The sequence below is a fragment of the Tursiops truncatus genome, chromosome 19, assembly GCF_011762595.2.
Source record: "Tursiops truncatus isolate mTurTru1 chromosome 19, mTurTru1.mat.Y, whole genome shotgun sequence".
Taxonomy (NCBI): Eukaryota; Metazoa; Chordata; class Mammalia; order Artiodactyla; family Delphinidae; genus Tursiops; species Tursiops truncatus.
The window spans coordinates 18466214-18485386 of record NC_047052.1 but is presented as its reverse complement, the minus strand read 5'-3'; the positions used below and the strand labels follow the sequence as shown (position 1 = coordinate 18485386).

At 43.2% G+C, this 19173-nt stretch overlaps 1 protein-coding gene across 7 annotated transcripts in view; it reads left to right on the top strand.

The window, feature by feature from the left end:
- Positions 1-19173, top strand: part of DUS2 (dihydrouridine synthase 2) — a 41405-nt gene that overhangs the window by 4152 nt on the left and 18080 nt on the right. For 2 of the 7 annotated variants that reach the window (XM_033844126.2, XM_073796366.1), the window contains exons 3-6: positions 2744-2871; positions 13955-14000; positions 17628-17719; positions 18540-18583. In XM_033844126.2, the coding sequence (XP_033700017.1) occupies positions 2746-2871; positions 13955-14000; positions 17628-17719; positions 18540-18583 (308 nt within the window). In that variant the 5' untranslated portion in view covers positions 2744-2745. The other 5 variants (XM_073796365.1, XM_073796364.1, XM_073796367.1 and 2 more) reach the window with 5 other exon arrangements.

Genomic DNA, 19173 nt, shown 5'->3' with positions numbered 1-19173 from the left:
ACGGTATTTGTTTTTCTCTTTCTGACTTACTTCACTCTGTATGACAGGCTCTAGGTCTATCCACCTCGCTACAAATAACTCAGTTTCGTTTCTTTTTATGGCTGAGTAATATTCCATTGTATATATGTGCCACATCTTCTTTATCTATTCGTCTGTCGATGGACACTTAGGTTGCTTCCATGTCCTGGCTATTGTAAATAGTGCTGGCAGGCAGATTCTGAACCACTGCACCACCAGGGAAGTCCCCAGAGATTATTTCTTAAGGGAGGCCCTCCTCAACCCCCATGAGTCTCTTTCCTGCTGACATAGACTCCCACAGCCTTATGTAACTGCTCCTTCATAGCACCATACACAGTTTTAATTTCACACATATTTGTAAGTTCCCTTTCTACAACATATTTGTAAGTATCCCTTTCATCATTTTATCTTTAGTGCCTACCAGTGCTTGACATATCTTAGGGGCTCAGTAAGTGTCTGTTGAATAAATAATTGGAGACAGAGGACAAGGCTTAGGAGGGAAGATCAAGGCTTTGTTTTCTACATGTTGAGTAGAAGATGCCCTTAAGACATCCCAGTGGGGATGTGTTTTGAGCAGTTGGTGTGAGGTTGGGATGCCTTTGGAGATGATCATGGCCACTATTTTAAACCATGGGAGTGAATAAATTTGTGAGGGAGGATGTGTGAAATTAGAAGGGAAGAGGGCCCACGACTAAGGAGCAACCTCAACCTGTGAGGGGAGGAGGTGAAACCAGCAAAAGAGACTGAAAAGCAGGGGTAGAGAGAAAAACTGGGAGAGTGTGTGGTCGACGAACCCAGGGAGGAGAGAGATCAAGGAAGAGGGGAGGCTCAACCATGCCATGTGCTGCTAGCAAAACAAGATTGAGGACAGGTCAGTGTCTCGTAGATTGAGCAACTTCGAGGTAATTGGTGACTTTAATCAGAGCAGTTTTGGGAGAGTGGCAGAGGGGGAGGCCAGGCCGGAGTAGGCTGAGGAGTAAAAAGTTAGTTAGCAAGCTTTGTGGTTTTTAGAGGGGACCATGTTTGCTTAGAATAAATAAATTAACAGTTATCTCTGGGACATGGGATTTTGATTTTCTTCGATTTACTCCTGTTGCTCTACCTTTAAAATATTTTTAGAATGTGACCACTTCTCACCACCTCCCCTGCTATCTCTCTGTCCTGAGCCACCATCATCTCTGACATCGGTGAGTGAAGAGCCTTCTAACTGATCCGCCTGTGTCTACCGTGGCCCCCACAGTCTGTTTTTCATACAGCAGTCACCGTGATAATGGGGAATGTGATCAGTCATGCCACTCCTCTCCTTAAAACCCTTCACTGGCTCCTATCGTGAAGAGCTAACAAAGCCCGCAGAGCGTCCTACAAGGCCATTCGGGGTCTGACCACTGTGTCCTATCTGCTTACTGCTCTCCATCCATTGTGTATCTGACTTCCATTACTCTCTTCTCCTTTCTGTGCTGCAACCACAGTGGCCTCCTTCCTGTTCTTCTAACACACCAGACAAGCTCCTGCCCCAGGGTCTTTGCACTGGCCCTTTCTTCTCCTGTGCACTCTTCCACTAGATACCAACTTGGCTAACTCAAATCTCTGCTCAGATGTCATCTTCTCATTGAAGCTTATCTGGGCTTCTCTATTTAAAATTTTAACCTTTGGGGATGAGGTGGGGGGGAAATGGGTGAAGGTGGTCAGAGGATACAAACTTCCAGTTACAAGACAAATACATTCTGGGATGTAATGTACAGCATGGCAACTATGGTTAACAATACTGTATTGTTTCTTTTTAAATTTTATTTCTTTATTTATTTGTTTATTTTTGGCTGTGTTGGGTCTTCGTTGCTGCACATGGGCTTTCTCTAGTTGCAGTGAGCGGGGGCTCCTCTTCGTTGCGGTGCACAGGCTTCTCATTGTGGTGGCTTCTCTTGTTGCGAGGCACCAGCTCTAGGTGCGCAGGTTTCAGTAGTTGCGGCACGTGTGCTCAGTAGTTGTGGCTCGCGGGCTCTAGAGCGCAGGCTCAGTAGTTGTGGCGCACGGGCTTAGTTGCTCCGCGGCATGTGGGATCTTCCCAGACTACGGATCGAACCCGTGTTCCCTGCACTGGCAGGCAGATTCTTAACCACTGTGCCACCGCGGAAGTCCCGGTAATACTGTATTGTATCCTGAAAGTTGCAAAGAGAGTAGATCTTAAAGGTTCTCATGATGAGAAAAAAATTATGTGAGGTGATAGATATTGTCTAAACTTATTGTGGTAATCATTTGGTGATATATACATATGTGAAATCTTTATGTTGTACAGCTTAAACTAACACGATATCATATGTTAATTTTATCTCAATGAAACTGGAAAAAAATTTTAACCCATCTGCAGTTTTTAATCTCCTTTCTCCCTGCTTTTTTTTACTCTATAGCACTATCAATTTTCCATCATACTATGTAATTTATTTATTATGCTTATTGTTTTTGCCTTTTTCCCCACTGGAATGAAAGCTCTACCAGAGTAGGAATCTTTGTCTGTTTTCTTCTCTAATGTATCCCCAAAGACTAGGACCGTGACTGGTACAGAGTAGACACTTAATAAATATTTGTTGGATGCGTAAATGAGCATGCATTATTTTTACGATAAAAGAAAAGGAAAACCAAATACTATGTGTTGGAAAGAAGAAGGAAAGCCTTCTCTGGATAACAGAAGAGATTTTCTCCATTTGAATTTCCGACTCTCTTTCTTCAGGAATGATTGTGAACAGCCTCTCTCTGTGCTACCACAACAAACTCATCTTAGCCCCTATGGTTCGGGTAGGGACTCTCCCAATGCGGCTGCTGGCCCTGGACTATGGAGCGGACATTGTGTACTGTGAGGTAAGGGGCTCCTGATCTTCCCGGAGATCTCTTCCACAGGTGCAGCCTCCCCATCTGTGGGTGGGAGCGGTCAGGAATCAGAGGAGGCAGAATGGGCTCTCCCTTCACAGGTGCTCACTGAAGGCAGCAGAACACAAACACGCAGGAGTCCTGTGAGCCCTGCTGAGGACCAGGAGCCTGGGCAGCACGGAGGCATTGTGGGACACCTGGGCCAGGTGGCTAGATGAGCATCGTGTCAGGTCACTGCTGTGGCCCCCATAGGAGTTAATACACATTCAGTACATGAATGAGTGAACTCAAGATCAGGAAGAGGAGGAAAAGGACCAGATTCAGGCTAGGGAAGCTGGATGGGGTTGCTTTTGGGAACCATAGGATTTTCTGGTGGCAGTAGCTAGTGGACCAGCTACTGACCGGCTGCTGTGGAGAATATTAAGACTTGAGACCCAGGTTTAGAAAGCATCTTCTAGGAAAAATAGAGTTACAGGAGTAGCTGTTATTGGGTAGGGACTGGGAGCAGTGGTTCTCAGTTGGGCATGCATCAGAATTATCTGGGCAGCTTCCCCCGCAATCCCCAATCCTGATATGTCCCTCTAGTTGGTGTGAGAGGTTAGAGAAACTACCCCAGTGCTTCTGATATTTCCATCTTTAAGAGCCACCGGCGGTGGGGTGAGGACTGTGGCTATAAAAGGGAAACACAGGGAATCCTTGTGGTGGTAGAACTATTCTGTGTCAACATCCTGGTTGCGATATTGTACTACGGTTTTGCAAGATGTTACCATGAGGAGAAATTGGGCAATGGGTACATAGAATCTCACATTCTTACAATTGCATGTGAACCTCCAATTATCTCAAAATAAAAAGTTTAATTGAAAAGAAAGCCACTGGTGTAGGGTCTTCCCTGGTAGTCCAGTGGTTAAGACTTTGCGCTCCCAATGCAGGGGGCCCGGGTTCGATCCCTGGTCGGTGAACTAGATCCCACATGCATGCCGCAACTAAGAGTTCGCATGCTGAACTAAGAAGCCTGCATGCCACAACTAAGAGCCCGCATGCCGCAGCTAAACATACCGCATGCTGCAACTAAACACACCGAAACGAAGATCCCGCATGCCGCAAATGAGACCTGGTGCAGCCAAAATAAATAAATAAATATTAAAGGAAAAAAAGTTTAATTGAAAAGAAAGACACTGGTGTAGGGACTTCCCTGGTGGTCCAGTGGGTAAGACTCCGCACTCCCAATGCAGGGGGCCTGGGTTTGATCCCTGGTCAGGGAACTAGATCCTGCAGGCATGCCACAACTAAGAGTCTGCATGCCACAACTAAGAAGCCTGCATGCTGCAACGAAGATCCCGTGTGCCGCAGCTAAGACCCAGTGCAGCCAAAATAAATAAATAAAATAATAAATAAATTTTAAAAAAGAAAATTACCTGATTAGGGGACAGCTGTGGCACATAGATGTGAACACTTGAGGGGTTAATGGATTGAGGAGTAAGCAGCAAAATGAGGAAGTAGAAATAAGTCTGCTGACTACCCCCCAGAAATTCAAGAGGTGAAGGGAGGAAGTGTATAGCTGGAGGTGAGGGAAGATGGGTGAATGGAGTTGTTTGTTGGTAACTTGCTTGTTTGTAGCGTAGGAAGAAGGGCTTAACAATGAGGGGAGGCCTGAAGATTTGGGGCCTTAGGGGGATTTGTAGGGCCAGGTCTTGGAGGGGACAGGATTCTTGACGAGGTGGTAGGACCTGCCTTCCATTGAGATAGGGCAAGGAGGAGAGGGTGAAGATGATGAAAGGGAGGGAAACTGAGGAGTTTTGCCTGAGAGACTTGTTTTACAAGATGTAGGAAGTCAGTCTTCTGTTGGAAATGAGGGTGGCAAGTGTGGGCTAGGGACCTGAGGAAAGGAAGTGAAGGTGTTTTGGTCCTATTCCCATGGGGAGTGGGCACTGGGAGATGTGCCTGGCAGGCAGGTGTGCACAGTGATACTGGTTTGCAGCTTTATAGGAAGGAGAGCTTGAGAAGCCTGGCAGGGGGATGCCCATGGCAGGGATTGGCATGCCAGTATCTACAGCAGGGCAGGGGCAGAGGCATCTAGGGTGCTGACAAGGTGAAATGGGAAGGAGGGAGTGTGTGTTGTCCAAAGGTGGGAGTCAGAAAGGGATTTTCCAGAGTTTAGGGTCACAGAGACCCAAGACCTGACTTTTAAGTAGTTTGTCGAAGTAGAGATGAGGAGGTCCCAAACATGTGAAATGGGCTGTTAGTGTACATCCATAAATCTTCCAGGCTGCCAGAACGTGCCTACGGCAGGGAGGAGCCTGTTCCCAGGGGCCGGTCCCAGAGGAATGTGGTAGTGTGCTGAGCATATTCATCTGGTCACTCAACCCTTGAGCCTACACTCTGGCCCCAGGGTGGTCAGCCATGGGTTAGGTATAGCCTTTCCTGGCCAGCACTCTCCTTGGCCTCCAGAAAAAGCCTCTTGGATTTGGAAGGGGATTGGGAGGAGGAACTTTGATGAATCAGGGACTCAGATTCTGAGGTCTTGGGAACCAAAAAGATGAAATCCCAGAGAACAGCTGTTACCTTTCATTACTTGTGATTCTCCTCTACCCCAGGACAGAGGGTGCATGATAGCTCTTCATCCACTTAGTCCATGTTTACCAATAGGGTCCTGTGGGATGACTCAGACTCAAGGATGAAGCCCCCTGCTTCTTCCCTGCTGCCCCAACTCCATCTCTGTCCAGCTGTAGCCCCCGCATGGTTGCTTCAAGGCCCGGGATGTATAGTGTCCCTCTTCTCTCTACCCGTGCTTCGCATACTGTCTCCATCAATTATTTGCTTACTCTGATGACCCTTCATGTCCCTACTCTCCCTAATCTTGTGCTGCCACGAAAAGTAAGAGTGGGTCCATTGAGTGCTAACCCTTTATTTTCAGATTCATTTATGTCTCTGCGGTGGCCATCCTGCTGGTTTCTTCTCTTAGACCAAGTGGTGGTAAAGCCTTCAGGCCTTTAAAGCATCAGCTCACCTGGGCTCAAACTTATTCTGGGGTAAGATTCTGAGGGTTGCTAAAATTGAGGAAAAGGCAGTAGTGCCTACATTGACATATTCAGCCTCCTTGGCCTTCACTTTTGCTATGCGAGCAGCATTTTTCTGGGACCCCAGAGGGTGGAGTTGTATTCACCTGGAGATACTGTGGAGTGAAACACCAGGATGGAAGTGAGTGAGTGTATGACAGCACGGTGTCTGCTCTAGACAGCCACTATATGTTTATAGCCCTGGGGGAATCAGTCTGTGATGAGGTCACGGAAGCTGGGTAGTGAGAAACAGAGCTGACCCGCAGATTCCGGATGCTTCATCAGCTGCTTTGTTGAGAATTCTTAGGGTTGTTTTCAAGCACTTGGGAAGTCATGGTCCCAGGATTTATGCGGTGACTTCAGAATGTGACTCTCCTAATTAGTCAAAGCTTGGTTTTCCTCATGATTGTGACTAATCCATTCTTCCAGGGCTCTTCTTGAGTTTGGAGCAGAGTAAATACTGATTAAAACCCTTTGTATGTTTGATGAGCACTTGCTCTGGGAGGGTCAATATAGCTTATGAACAAATTAAGGGACCTCTGCCAGAAGAGACCTAGGCCCTTTACCCAGACCTAGCTGCTGTGGAGCAGAGGCCGGTGGGCAGGCCAGCTGGCCCCTGCCTGTGGTGAGTAGGTCTCTGGGAACTGGGCCCTGAGTACTGGGAAAGGCACAGCATGGCGCCTGGTGCCCCCTGGTGGATCCAGAGTTGCTCTGCAGGCCAGCTGTGTAGATGAACTTACTGTGTTCCCCTGAGGTGACCCATCTGTGGGTTAGATCGTCAAACCACACCATCCACCTCTCAGGACCTCGTGTAGGACCTAGGGCATACCAGGCATACAGGTACCTCCTTAAAACGCCTGCAGAACCCTCAGCAGTTGGAGGTGAAGAAAGGATGAACCAGCTCAGCAAAGGTTAAGGGAGCAGTAGTCTGATTCCCCACCAAGGTCTGCCCTATTGACGGAGTTTTCTAGGGGTTCATCAGATGTCACTTAACTATTCCTTTTTTTAAAAAATTTATTTATTTTATTTGTTTTATTTTTGGCTGCGTTGGGTCTTCATTGCTGCGTGCGGGCTTTCTCTAGTTGTGGAGAGTGGGGGCTACTCTTCGTTGCGGTGCATGGGCTTCTCATTGCGGTGGCTTCTCTTGTTGCGGAGCACAGGCTCTAGGCGCGCGGGCTTCAGTATTTGTGGCTCGTGGGTTCTGGAGCGCAGGCTTAGTAGTTGTGGCTCACGGGCTTAGTTGCTTCGTGGCATGTGGGATCTTCCTGGACCAGGGCTCGAACCCGTGTCCCCTGCACTGGCAGGTGGATTCTTAACCACTGCGCCACCAAGGAAGCCCCCTATTCCTTTTTATAAGAACAATGGATGGACAGACCATGGATTGTCATACTGAGTGAAGTAAATCAGACAGAGAAAGACAAATATCATATGATATCACTTATATGTGGAATCTAAAAAAATGGTACAAATGGACTTATTTACAAAACAGAAATAGAGTCACAGATGTAAAAACAAATTTATAGTTACCTGGGGGAAAGAGAGGGGGATAAATTGAGAGATTGGGATTGACATATACACACTACTAGTTATAAAATAGATAACTAATAAGAACCTACTGTATAGCACAGGGAACTCTACTCAATACTCTGTAATGACCTATATGTGAAAAGAATCTAAAAAATAGTGGATATATGTATATGTATAACTGATTCACTTTGCTGTACAGCAGAAACTAACACAACATTGTAAATCAACTACACTATTTTAAATCAAATAAAAATTAAATAAAAAAAAAAAATTAAATAAAAACAAAAAACCAAAAACAACAGGACTCCAGTGGCCCAGACGTGAGAGGACACCTACCTTTTAATAGGCAGGATGAAGGGAGAAGGCAATATTCTTAAGAGACTATGATTACCAAAATGGGCACTTAAATTTTTTTGTGTGGCAAAAAACACATAACAAATTTTACCATATTAACCGTTTTTAAGTGTACAGTTCAGTAGTTGTGAAACAGATCTCTAGAACTTTTTCATCTTGCAAAACTGAAACTCTATGCCCATTAAACAACAACTACCCTCCCCACAGCCCCTGGTAACCACCGTTCTACTTTCTGTTTCTATGAATTTGAATACTTTAGCTACCTTATGTAAGTGGAAATATGCAATATTTGTCTTTTTGTGACTGGCTTATTTCACTTAGCATAATATCCTCAAGGTTCATCCATGTTGTACTATGTAACAGGATTTCTTTCCATTTTTAGGCTGAATAATAACATATTATGTAATATGTATACTACCTTTTGCTTATCCATTCATCTGTCAATGGACATTTGGGTTGCTTCTATCTCTTGGCTATTTTGAATAGTGTTGTGAATGTAGGTGTGCAGCTTTCAATTCTTTGGGATATATGTATATATATACCCAGAAGTAGGATACTTTCATTTTTTGAGGAACTTCCATACTGTTTTCCCTGTCTTTTGCGCCATTTTACAATCCCACCAGCAGTCCACAATTTCTAAAATCTTTGCCAACACTTGCTATTTTCTCTTTTTTTTTGATAGTACCCATGCTAATGGGTATGAAGTGATAGCTCATTGTGGTTTTGATTTGCATTTCTCTGAAGATTAGTGTTGTTGAGCATGTTTTTATATGCTCCTTGGCCATCAGTATATCTTTTTTTTTTAACATCTTTATTGGAGTATAATTGCTTTACAATGGTGTGTTAGTTTCTGCTGTATAACAAAGTGAATCAGCTATATGTATACATATATCCCCATATCTCCTCCCTCTTGTGTCTCCCTCCCACCCTCCCTATCCCACCCCTCTAGGTGGTCACAAAGCACTGAGCTGATCTCCCTGTGCTATGCAGCTGCTTCCCACTAGCTAGCTATTTTACATTTGGTAGTGTATATATATGTCAATGCCACTCTCTCACTTCTTCCCAGCTTACCCTTCCCCCTCCCTGTGTCCTCAAGTCCATTCTCTACGCCTGCGTCTTTATTCCTGTCCTGCCCCTAGGGTCATCAGACCATTTTTTTTTTAGATTCCATATGTATGTTTTAGCCATGGTATTTGTTTTTCTCTCTCTGACTTCACTCTGTATGACAGACTCTACGTCCATCCACCTCACTATAGATAACTCAATTTCGTTTCTTTTTATGCTATGCCTATTTTTAAATTGAGTTATTTGTCTTTTTATTCTAAGAGTTGTAAGAGTTCTTTATATATTCTGGATACTAGACCTTTATCAGATATATGATTTGCAAATATTTTCTCCCATTCTGTGGATCGTCTTTTCCACTTTACTTTTTTAAAAAGACTTTAGTTTTATTTTTTAAAATTTTATTTAAGTATAGTTGATTCACTTTGGTTTTTTTTTGTGTGTGTGGCTGCATTGGTTCTTCATTGCAGTGTGCGGGCCTCCCACTGTGGCAGCTTTTCTTGTTGTGGAGCATGGGCTCTAGGTGCACGGGCCTCAGCAGTTGTGGTGCGCCGGCTCAGCAGTTCTGTGGCATGTGGGATCTCCCCGGACCAGGGATAGAACCCATGTCCCCTTTGTTGGCAGGTGGATTCTCAACCACTGCACCACCAGGGAAGTCCCTGATTCAATTTATTGATAGTATCGTTTGATGCAAAATTTTTTTGCATCAATGCAAAAATTTTTAATTTTAATGAAGTCCAATTTACCTTATTTTTTCCTTTGTTGTTTGTGCTTTTGGTATCATCTCTAAGAAATTATTGCTTAATCTAAGGCCACAAAGATTTATACTTAGATTTTCTTCTATGAATTTTATAGTTTTGGCTCTTACACTTAGGTCTTGGATGCATTTTGAGTTAATTTTTTTTTTAGTTAATTTTTGTGTACATTATGAGGTAGGGATCAAAATTCATTTTCTTGCATGTAGAGATCCAGTTGTCCCAGCACCTGTTAAAAAGACAGTTCTTTCCCCAATAAATTGTCTTGATACTCTTGTCAAAAATCAGTTGGTCATAGATGTTTTGGTTTGTATCTGGACTCTCAAATCTATTCCATTGGTCTATGTGTCTATCCTTATGCCAGTACCATACATCTTGATTATTATAGTTTGCTAGTGGGTTTTGAGATTAGGAAGTGTGAATCCTCCAACTTTATTCTTCTATTTCAAGATTGTTTTGTCTATTCTAGGTTCCATATGAATTTTAGGATCATCTTGTCAATTTCTGCAAAAATGGCAGCTAGGATTCTGATGGGGTTTGTGTTGAATCTACAGATCAGTTTGGGGAATATTGCTATCTTAACAATATTAAATCTTCCAGTCGTTGAACATGATATATCTTTTTTTAAAAATAATATTTATTTATTTATGTAGTTGACTGTGCCGCGTCTTAGTGCGGCACAGGGGATCTTCATTGCGGCATCCGGGATCTTTAATTGTGGCATGCAGGATCTAGTTGCCTGACTAGGGATCGAACCCGGGCCCCCTGCATTGAGAGCGTGGAGTCTTAACCACTGTACCACCAGGGAAGTCCGGATATCTTTTCATTTATTTAAATCTCCTTTAATTTCTTTAAACAATATTTTATAGTTTTTAGTGAATCACCTCCTTGGTTTCTGGCTGTCATTGTTTCTCATGAAAAATCAGTTGTTAGTCTTATTGAGAATCCCTTGTACATGGTAAGTCACTTCTCTCTTGCTGCTTTCAAGATTATCTCTTTGTCTTTGATTTTCAGCTGTTTGATTGTGATGTGTCTAGGTGTGGATCTCTTTTAAGTTTATTCTACTTGGAGTTTGTTGAGTTTCTTGGATGTGTAGATTAATATTTTTCATCAAATTTGGGAAATTTTCTGCCATTATTTCTTCAAATATTTATTCTATCCCTTCTCTCCTTTTGCAACTCCCATTATTCATTTTGGCAGTGATTTTTTTTTTTTTGAGTGGGCAGTCACCCAGTTTGTCAATCTGAGTTTATTTGTGTTTCTGAAAACAGAGATATACCAAAGATTCTTTAACCAAACTGGAGGTTAAAAGACTATGAAGATAGGTCAGAGATGGGGATGGAAAGGTAGAATGGAGAGACACTGATGATAAGCAAGATCAGCTCAGATAGAGAAAGCAAGCCAAGTGGAATGGAGGAGATGAAGGCAGCAGGATGTAATAGGAACATAACATGTGACAGACAAGGAAGAATAAGCCCGTATATAATAAGGCAGTTTAAAATTAAATGCTGTTCAAACATTGGGTAGCCATATGAATAAAAAGTGACTTAGAAAGGGCCTTAATTTTCAGGTAAGTTACAAAGCAAATTAGTTTTAAAAGGAAGAGAAAAACCAATCAAAATTATATGCTTTTTCTTAAATAAATTTATTTATTTATTTTTGGCTGCATTGGGTCTTCGTTGCTGCACACGGGCTTTTCTCTAGTTGTGGCGAGCGGGGGCCACTCTTCATTGTGGTGCGTGGGGTTATTGCTGTGGCTTCTCTTGTTGCGGAGCATGGGCTCTAGGCACGTGGGCTGCAGTAGTTGTGGCACATGGCTCAGTAGTTGTGGTTCGTGGGCTCTAGAGCACAGGCTTAGTAGTTGTGGCACACAGGCTTAGTTGCTCCGCGGCATGTGGGATCTTCCCGGACCAGGGCTCAAACCCATGTCTCCTGCATTGGCAGGTGGATTCGTAACCACTGTACCACCAGGGGAACCCTATAATTATATTCTTAACTGTGATGGAGATAGATTTGGGAACTAGAAGGCATTGTTTGTGGCAAAATTGGAGTTGTCTCTTCTATAGAAATAAAATGATATGTATGATAAAAATTGAGGAAGTAATATTGATAAAGGAAAAATATTTGTGATAATTGAGACAGAAAAATAACATCCAATTTGACAAAAGATAGTTTTTTTTCTGCACAACTTGTATAGATGTAAAAGGCAGTTTGGTAGGAAGATGCCTGGATGATACACTCTACCACGTGGAAAAACAATGTTTGTTTTCACCAATTAAGGAAATGCAGTGAAAAAAAACCTGTGAGGTTCTACTCTATAACCAAAGAGCTAACTAAAATGAATAAAATTGGTAAACAATAGTGTTGGTGTGTGGGTGAGCAGGCACATGTGTGGTTTTATTGATGACAATTTAATTTCTCCACTTAACAACCAGGTGAGCATCTGCTTGCATGTAAGGCATTGAAGTGGCTCCAGCAGATGTTCAGTGAGCACTAGCAACGTGCTAGGTGCTAGTGATGCAAAGATGAATGAGACTGTGTCCAGGTCCCAAAGTCTCTTTCAGTGTAGTGGGGAGACAGAAAAGAAAATAAGACCATTCAAGGGCCATTTTGCCTCAACTCCTCCTCCTGGGGCCCTGAGGAGGACCTGGTCAGCGTCCTCAAAGCCCACCTTTATGTGAAGCGAGAACCTTCCTCAGGGCGTTTGTTGTCTAATGGTAAAGGTATGACAGGTGCATCTGTAACTAGCATACAAAGAGGAAGTGGTCAGGCTGTGAAGGTAGACTGGGCAGGGGGTTTGAGGAATCCCAAGGAGGACAAGTTACTGCTGGCAGGGGTGGGGGCCCAGCAAGGTTTTGCCTCACTTTCCCCTGCTTGTTCTTAGCCGAAGCTCAGCCTGGCTGCAAACCTTCTTTTTATAAGCACAGGCCACTCAGTGCTGCCCACTTGTCCACCTGCTTTCTTGCCTGCCCCTGCAACCAGGATCACTGCCTACAGAGGCTCTGTGTTGGGGTCTGTCCGTCCCTTGGGACACCGCACTGATTCTTGGGGCTTGGATGCCAACCGTGCATCCATACTGCTTGGTGGTGGTGATTTGTGTGGTCAGGCCTGGTGAGTGTCAGATACTTGATGACCTGGATGCAGCATAGAGAGAATAGCCACAGAAATACCTAGAGCATGCTTTTTTTTTTAAATTCTTTTAAAATATATATATTATTTATTTATTTATTTGGTCGCACCAGGTCTTAGTTGTGGCAGGCGGGCTCCTTAGTTGTGGCTTGCCGGGCCCCCTGCATTGGGAGCTTGAGTCTTAACCACTGCGCCACCAGGGAAGTCCCATAAAGCATGTATTAACCTGGATGGTGGATATGCTGGGGGGAGCCCCATGGATGCCATAGGACACCTTTGGCCACTTTAGCCCTAAATGCTCCCATGAGGGAGCAAAGGCCATTGTGCTCACTTGGCTGGGGTTGTGACTTGCTGAGGCTTATAGGGAGTCAGTATGGCGATGAGTTCCAGGGCTGAGTTTCTTTCTATCTTCTTCTGGTCTCCCAGAACCCCTGGGCAGGAGCTTCTGGGCAGTGTGACAGGTTCCTGGCTCTTCAGATCTGTCTTCCACATCTATTGAAATGATCACTGAACAAAGCAGAGCAGCCTTGTCTCCCACCAAGAGGTAGAGAATGTCAACCCTTTAGGAGACTTGAATTTCCTTTTGTTTTTTATGATCCTGGTTTTGAAGAACTCCCTTTTTCCTTTCTTTCCTTAGTCTTTGAATATCTCCAGAGCTGAGGAGCTCACCCCTTTCATTTCCACATAGTGTGACCCAGGTTGAATAGGGGTTTTAGACTTTTCTTTCCGGTGTCAATCTCAAATCTTCCTCCCTGTGCTTCTGTTCATTGGCCCCACTTTTGTCCTTAGACGTTTCCTGGGAGCCCTTCATCTTGCCATTTGCATATGGATGAGGTGGGAGGTTCTTTGAGAGGATGGGCTAGAGCTGAGACTAGTAGGTGAGAAAAGTCCAGGTGTCCACATCCTAGGCTATTGTCTGATCTCTGATTCCCTGAGTGGCTCAATCCTTCTAGGCCCGAGACTCTGCAAGGTCCCTGGGAAGAGCAGCTGATGGAGGGGAGCTCACTTAGGCCCATGCTTGCCATGCTTGGTTGGGGAGGACAGCACTACATGTCCCCAAAGCCATGATTTGATGTTGGTAGTAGGGTGACAGGCAAAGTAGCCCCCATCAGGTGTGTGATGAAGGTCTTCCCCACTATGCCCAGGACCTATGTGTCCAGGACTGACATGTGCCCTCTGATTCCTCTGCAGGAGCTGATTGACCTCAAGATGCTTCAGTGCAAGAGAGTTGTCAATGGTGAGTGCAGCTATGGTCCCAGGACTGTGTGTGTGCCCAGTCATGCCCAAACTGTGCTACCACTGCCCTTGCCTGGGTGTCAGTTACCTCCAGGGTGCTCCTTACCTGTGTAATTTTGTGGATCACATGCTCTCTTTTTTTTAAAGATACATTGATTATAAGCCAATTTTTTAAAAAGTAATTAATTAATTAATTTTTGGCTGCCTTGGGTCTTCATTGCTGAGCATGGGCTTCCTCTAGTTGCAGCGAGTGGGGGCTACTCTTCGTTGCAGCGCGCAGGCTTCTCATTGAGGTGGCTTCTCTTGTTGCAGAGCACAGGCTCTAGGCGCACAGGCTTCAGTAGTTGCAGCATGTGGGCTCAGTAGTTGTGGCACACGGGCTTAGTTGCTCCGCAGCATGTGGGATCTTCCTGGACCAGGGCGTGAACCCATGTCCCCTGCATTGGCAGGTGTATTCTTAACCACTGCGCCACCAGGGAAGTCCCCACACGCTCTCTTGAGAGTAGTCACTGCTCTCCAGAGACCATGACAAATAGCCAGATGTGAAACAGGCTGAGAATGCCTTCTACCCACAGGCTTGCTGACATATAAGTCACCAGGTTTCATAGTACAGGAGGGACCTTTGGGGTCAGGATGGCTTCAGCACTGATCCTGGCTCTGCCTCTCGCTAACTGTGACCTTGGGCAAGTCACTTGACCTCTCTGCCTCAGTTCCTTTAGCTGTAAAAGGAAAATTATAATCCCTGCTTTACTTAAATTACAGGGTTGGAGTGAGGATCAAATAAGATAAAGGACATGTAAGACCTTTGCAAATGGAAGTGGTTGTGCTGAGTTGTGGTTTTGCTTATACTTTATTGATGAGGCTGATTCTGCTTTGATGAGAGTTGTAGTATTGTTTGAGGTTTTTGAAAAGTATACATGCTTGTGAAATCTTAATATAAGTTCACTAGAACTTTTGTCAATTTTGTCTTTTGTTTTAGATTTATATTTTCTTTGTGTTATGAAAAATTCAGTGTTATAGATGTATATAACCTAAAAAATGAAAATCCCCCATAATCCCATACTTGAAGAGTAATCACAAGGAGAATTAACATGTACTTTTTACACATTTCATAAAGTGTGTGTATAAAAATATGACATGTTTATATATACTCTCTTCCCTATACACACACACACTTGGGATCATGATACACGTTTTGCCACTTACTTTTCTCTTCCTTTTTTTGGCCGCACTGCGTGGTACACGGGATCCTAGTTCCCCGACCAGGGATTGAACCCATGCCCCCTGCAGTGGAAGCGCAGAGTCCCAACCAGTGGACTGCCCTGGAAGTCCCTGCCACTTACTTTTCTATTAGGACATTTTCCCATGTCAATACCTATAGATGACTGTGCCAGAATTGATTTCGCCAGTGCTTTAACAGGGGTTTCAATATTTTGATGTTAAACAGAAAAGCATAGTATAAACACACTCAGTTTTTGTCGTTCTTCTCACAGACTGCTTACTGTCATTCATGAGAAGTCTCTGCTGTTGGTGATCACTTCGATTACCTCTCCCAACATGTCAGTGCTGTTACCCCACCTTTTTAACCTTCTAATCTGTTTGTTGCTGGGATGATAATAACAGCTTCCCTTTATGGAAGTGCTTTACGTGCATTAAAGATCCCATTTATTTCTCAGAATAGCCTTTGAGATAGGCATATTCTCCCATCTGCCACATTGGACCCTTCCATGTGATAGTCATCTTTGAAAGCTAATAATGTTAGTACCTATTGTAGAACTTCATTATGAAGAGCATGAGAGATTCTTGTTGTTTGCAATAGTTATGTTCTATAAAGTTGCTAAGAACACCAAATTAGCGAATACAGAACCATTGTTCCTAGGGGAAATACAGAGTTAGGTTCCTGTAAGCCTCTGGTCACGCTCTTTCATTATGTATTTCAGATCAATATATAACCTTGTTTTATGTGTCTTTTTGTTTAAAGACACATTATTTAACATATACTGTTAATTCATTAACATCGAACTCACAACCAACAGCACTATGATTTCATGCCTGAATAAAGCTTGTCTAACACATGTATTTTCTCCGTAAGGCACACCACAACTTTCTTATGCTTAGGAACACTAGATAGCACTTCAGCAGTATGATTGGGGCCATTTTAAACATTGAGATCACCAAGAAAAAGCACAAAAATGCAAAAAAAAAAAGTGGCATTAAATATACCACCATAAAGACACTTGTTTGCAGGATGAGAGCTGAAACAAGAAGGCAGAATGTTGCCTTGTTTGACCTCAGCTGGGAATGTGTGCATTGGTGACAGAAATTTTTTGCAGTCTGTGAATGACCATGAAAACACCACAAGTGTTGATTTGGGGGTTACAAATAAATTTAGCAAGCAGGCAAATTTGCAAATACACAACTGCAAATAATGAGGATTAACTGTAATATCGTAAGTCTCCACTCACAGTACCTAGCACATGATAGATAAGTAATTAAGGACAGCAACTTTGCTGAACTTCAGAGTGACATCTTCTGGGAAAATTTGGGCAAAATCTGAAGCAAAAAGATAAGGTTCCTCTTATCTTTGTACATCTTTTTTTTCAATGTTAAAAACATTGCGAAATGTCATTTGCAGCAACGTGGGTGGGCCAAGAGATTGTCATACTAAGTGAAGTAAGTCAGACAGAGAAAGACAAATATCATATGTTATCACTTATATGATATCACTTATATGTGGAATCTAAAAAAATGATACAAATGAACTTATTTACCAAACAGAAATAGAGTCACAGATGTAGAAAACACTTATGGTTACCAGGGGGGAAAGGGGTGGGGGAGGGATAAATTGGGAGATCGGGATTGACGTAGACACACTACTATATATAAAATAGATAACTAATAAGGACCTACTGTATAGCACAGGAAACTCTACTTAGTACTCTGTAGTGACCTATATGGGAAAAGAATCTAAAAAAAGAGTGGATGTATGTATATGTATAACTGATTTACTTTGCTGTACAGCAGAAACTAACACAACATTGTAAACCAACTATACTCCAATAAAATTTTCTTAAAGAAATGTAAAGTACAGATGATTCCAAAGATTCATGAGGTCACTTCTAGCTGAGCAGAAAAATTTCTTCTAAAAAAGGTCATTTCTGGGTTTATAGACTGAAGGAAATGTGGGAAAAAACTCAATTATATATGAGAAAGATATTCACAATATATTGTACCTTGTATTATTTTGAGGGTTCCATAATAAAGTAAACATTGCAGAAAGAAGGAATCCAAAGCAGTGAATAATTCATTAAAAAATCTTTTTCTCAAAAAAAAAACTGCAAAATGTAAACACCATGCAGAGAAAGTGCATAAAACACAGCACACGGTTTAATAAATAACTGTAAAGCGAGGGACCATGTAACTCACCATCCTTAGGTCAGGGAATAGACCATCATCAACACCTCAGAAGTCTCCCACGTATACCCTGATTTCTCTCAAGTATAGTGTACTTCTAGCATCCCGTTTTTCCCTTCAAGGTGATACTTTTGTTGTGTTTTCTTCCAGGGGTTAGGTGAGGTTGAACCTGCTTCTTCACTGAGTGGCCCTGTGTGTTTGTCTTTTCTTGCAGAGGCGCTCAGCACAGTCGACTTTGTTGCTCCTGACGACCGAGTAGTCTTCCGCACCTGCGAAAGAGAGCAGAGCAGGGTCGTCTTCCAGATGGTACCATATCCCGGGACAGAGCACATTTCCCGTCTCATGCCTTGTGCCGGGCCAGTGTTACACGCCTGGGCTCCATTGCACAGTGGCCTTCAGTCTTCCTGAAGACCCTGCTTTAAATGGTTTTCAGAGATCTGCTCATGAGCGATTACACTGTTGGAGATGGTTTAAGCTATTAGCAGTCTGTTACGTGCCTCCAGTCTCAAGTTTAATTTAATTTAATTTAATTTCCTTCATTGTAGGGACTGTCTATTTGGCATGACTTGTATATTTTTATTCCCTAGCATTGGTTGTTCAGATCATGGTCTTTGTTTTGTGTAATCTGTATATATTTCCCATAAAAAGAAATTAAGTTTCTTGAAGAGTAGTTAAGATTTGTGTTAGGATTGTAGTGATTCTCTAGTTCTCTTCTCTCACTTTGGGCATTTCTTGGTATTTTTTCAGAAATACTTCCTGAATGATGTTTAGGTTTGTAAAAAATTGATAACAATGAGTAGCCTTACGATAAAGCAAATATAGCAAAATGTTAATTGTAGAATCTAAGTGGTGGGTATATGAATGTTCACTATAAAATTTTTCCAACTTTTTTGTATGTTTGAAAGTATTCCCAGCATTGATGACATTTTCTCAGCCTTCCAGGTCCACTTTGGGCCTCCAACAGTGAGCTAGTCCCGTGGGCTAGCTGTTTGAGAGAATGCCAGCTGGACTTCACTTGCTGACGTGTGTGTGTGTCTGTGTGTGTGCATAGCGTGCCTGAGTGTGCTTGTCTATGCATATGGACCTGTATCAGGGCAGTGGTTGATATAGCCTCTTGTGTTCCCAGGGGACTTCAGACGCAGAGCGAGCTCTTGCTGTGGCCAGGCTTGTGTAAGTTCTTCCCTGTTTGGTACTGTCTTTGCTTCTCTTGTGGGCTGTGAGGTCTTACTGTTCCTGGGGACTTTGGCGGTGACCACCCTCCTGCTTCCTAGTCCACTACTTTCTGTTTCCAGGTTAAAAGCCTCAGGTTCCCTTCTCTATTTGTTGCATCCAAGGGCTGCCCTGGGACTCACGTGAACGCACTGTGTCTGGACTCCAGAGAACCTCTGGGTGGGAGCCTATTTTTTAGTGTTTATTTGTGAGATTTCCTTTGCAGAGACTCTCATGACTGTGAACTCTGAGGTTTTAAATCTCATGAAGTGTAGGTAAGACTTACTGTTTCCTAAATTAATGAAGGCAGGAGAGTAATGTGGTTAAGGAGAGGGGCTTTAGACTTAGACCTGGGTTGGAATTCTGGCTTTGCTACCTGCTGACTGTGTAACCTTAGGTAAGTTACTTAACCTCACTGAGAACTTAGTTTCCTCATGTATAAAATGATACCAATAGTACCACCTCCCTCTGGCGTTATAGGGAAAGGTAAATGAAATGATGCATGTAAATGTCTTTGCAGTATGTGGCACGTAGTGAGTGTTTAGTAAGTT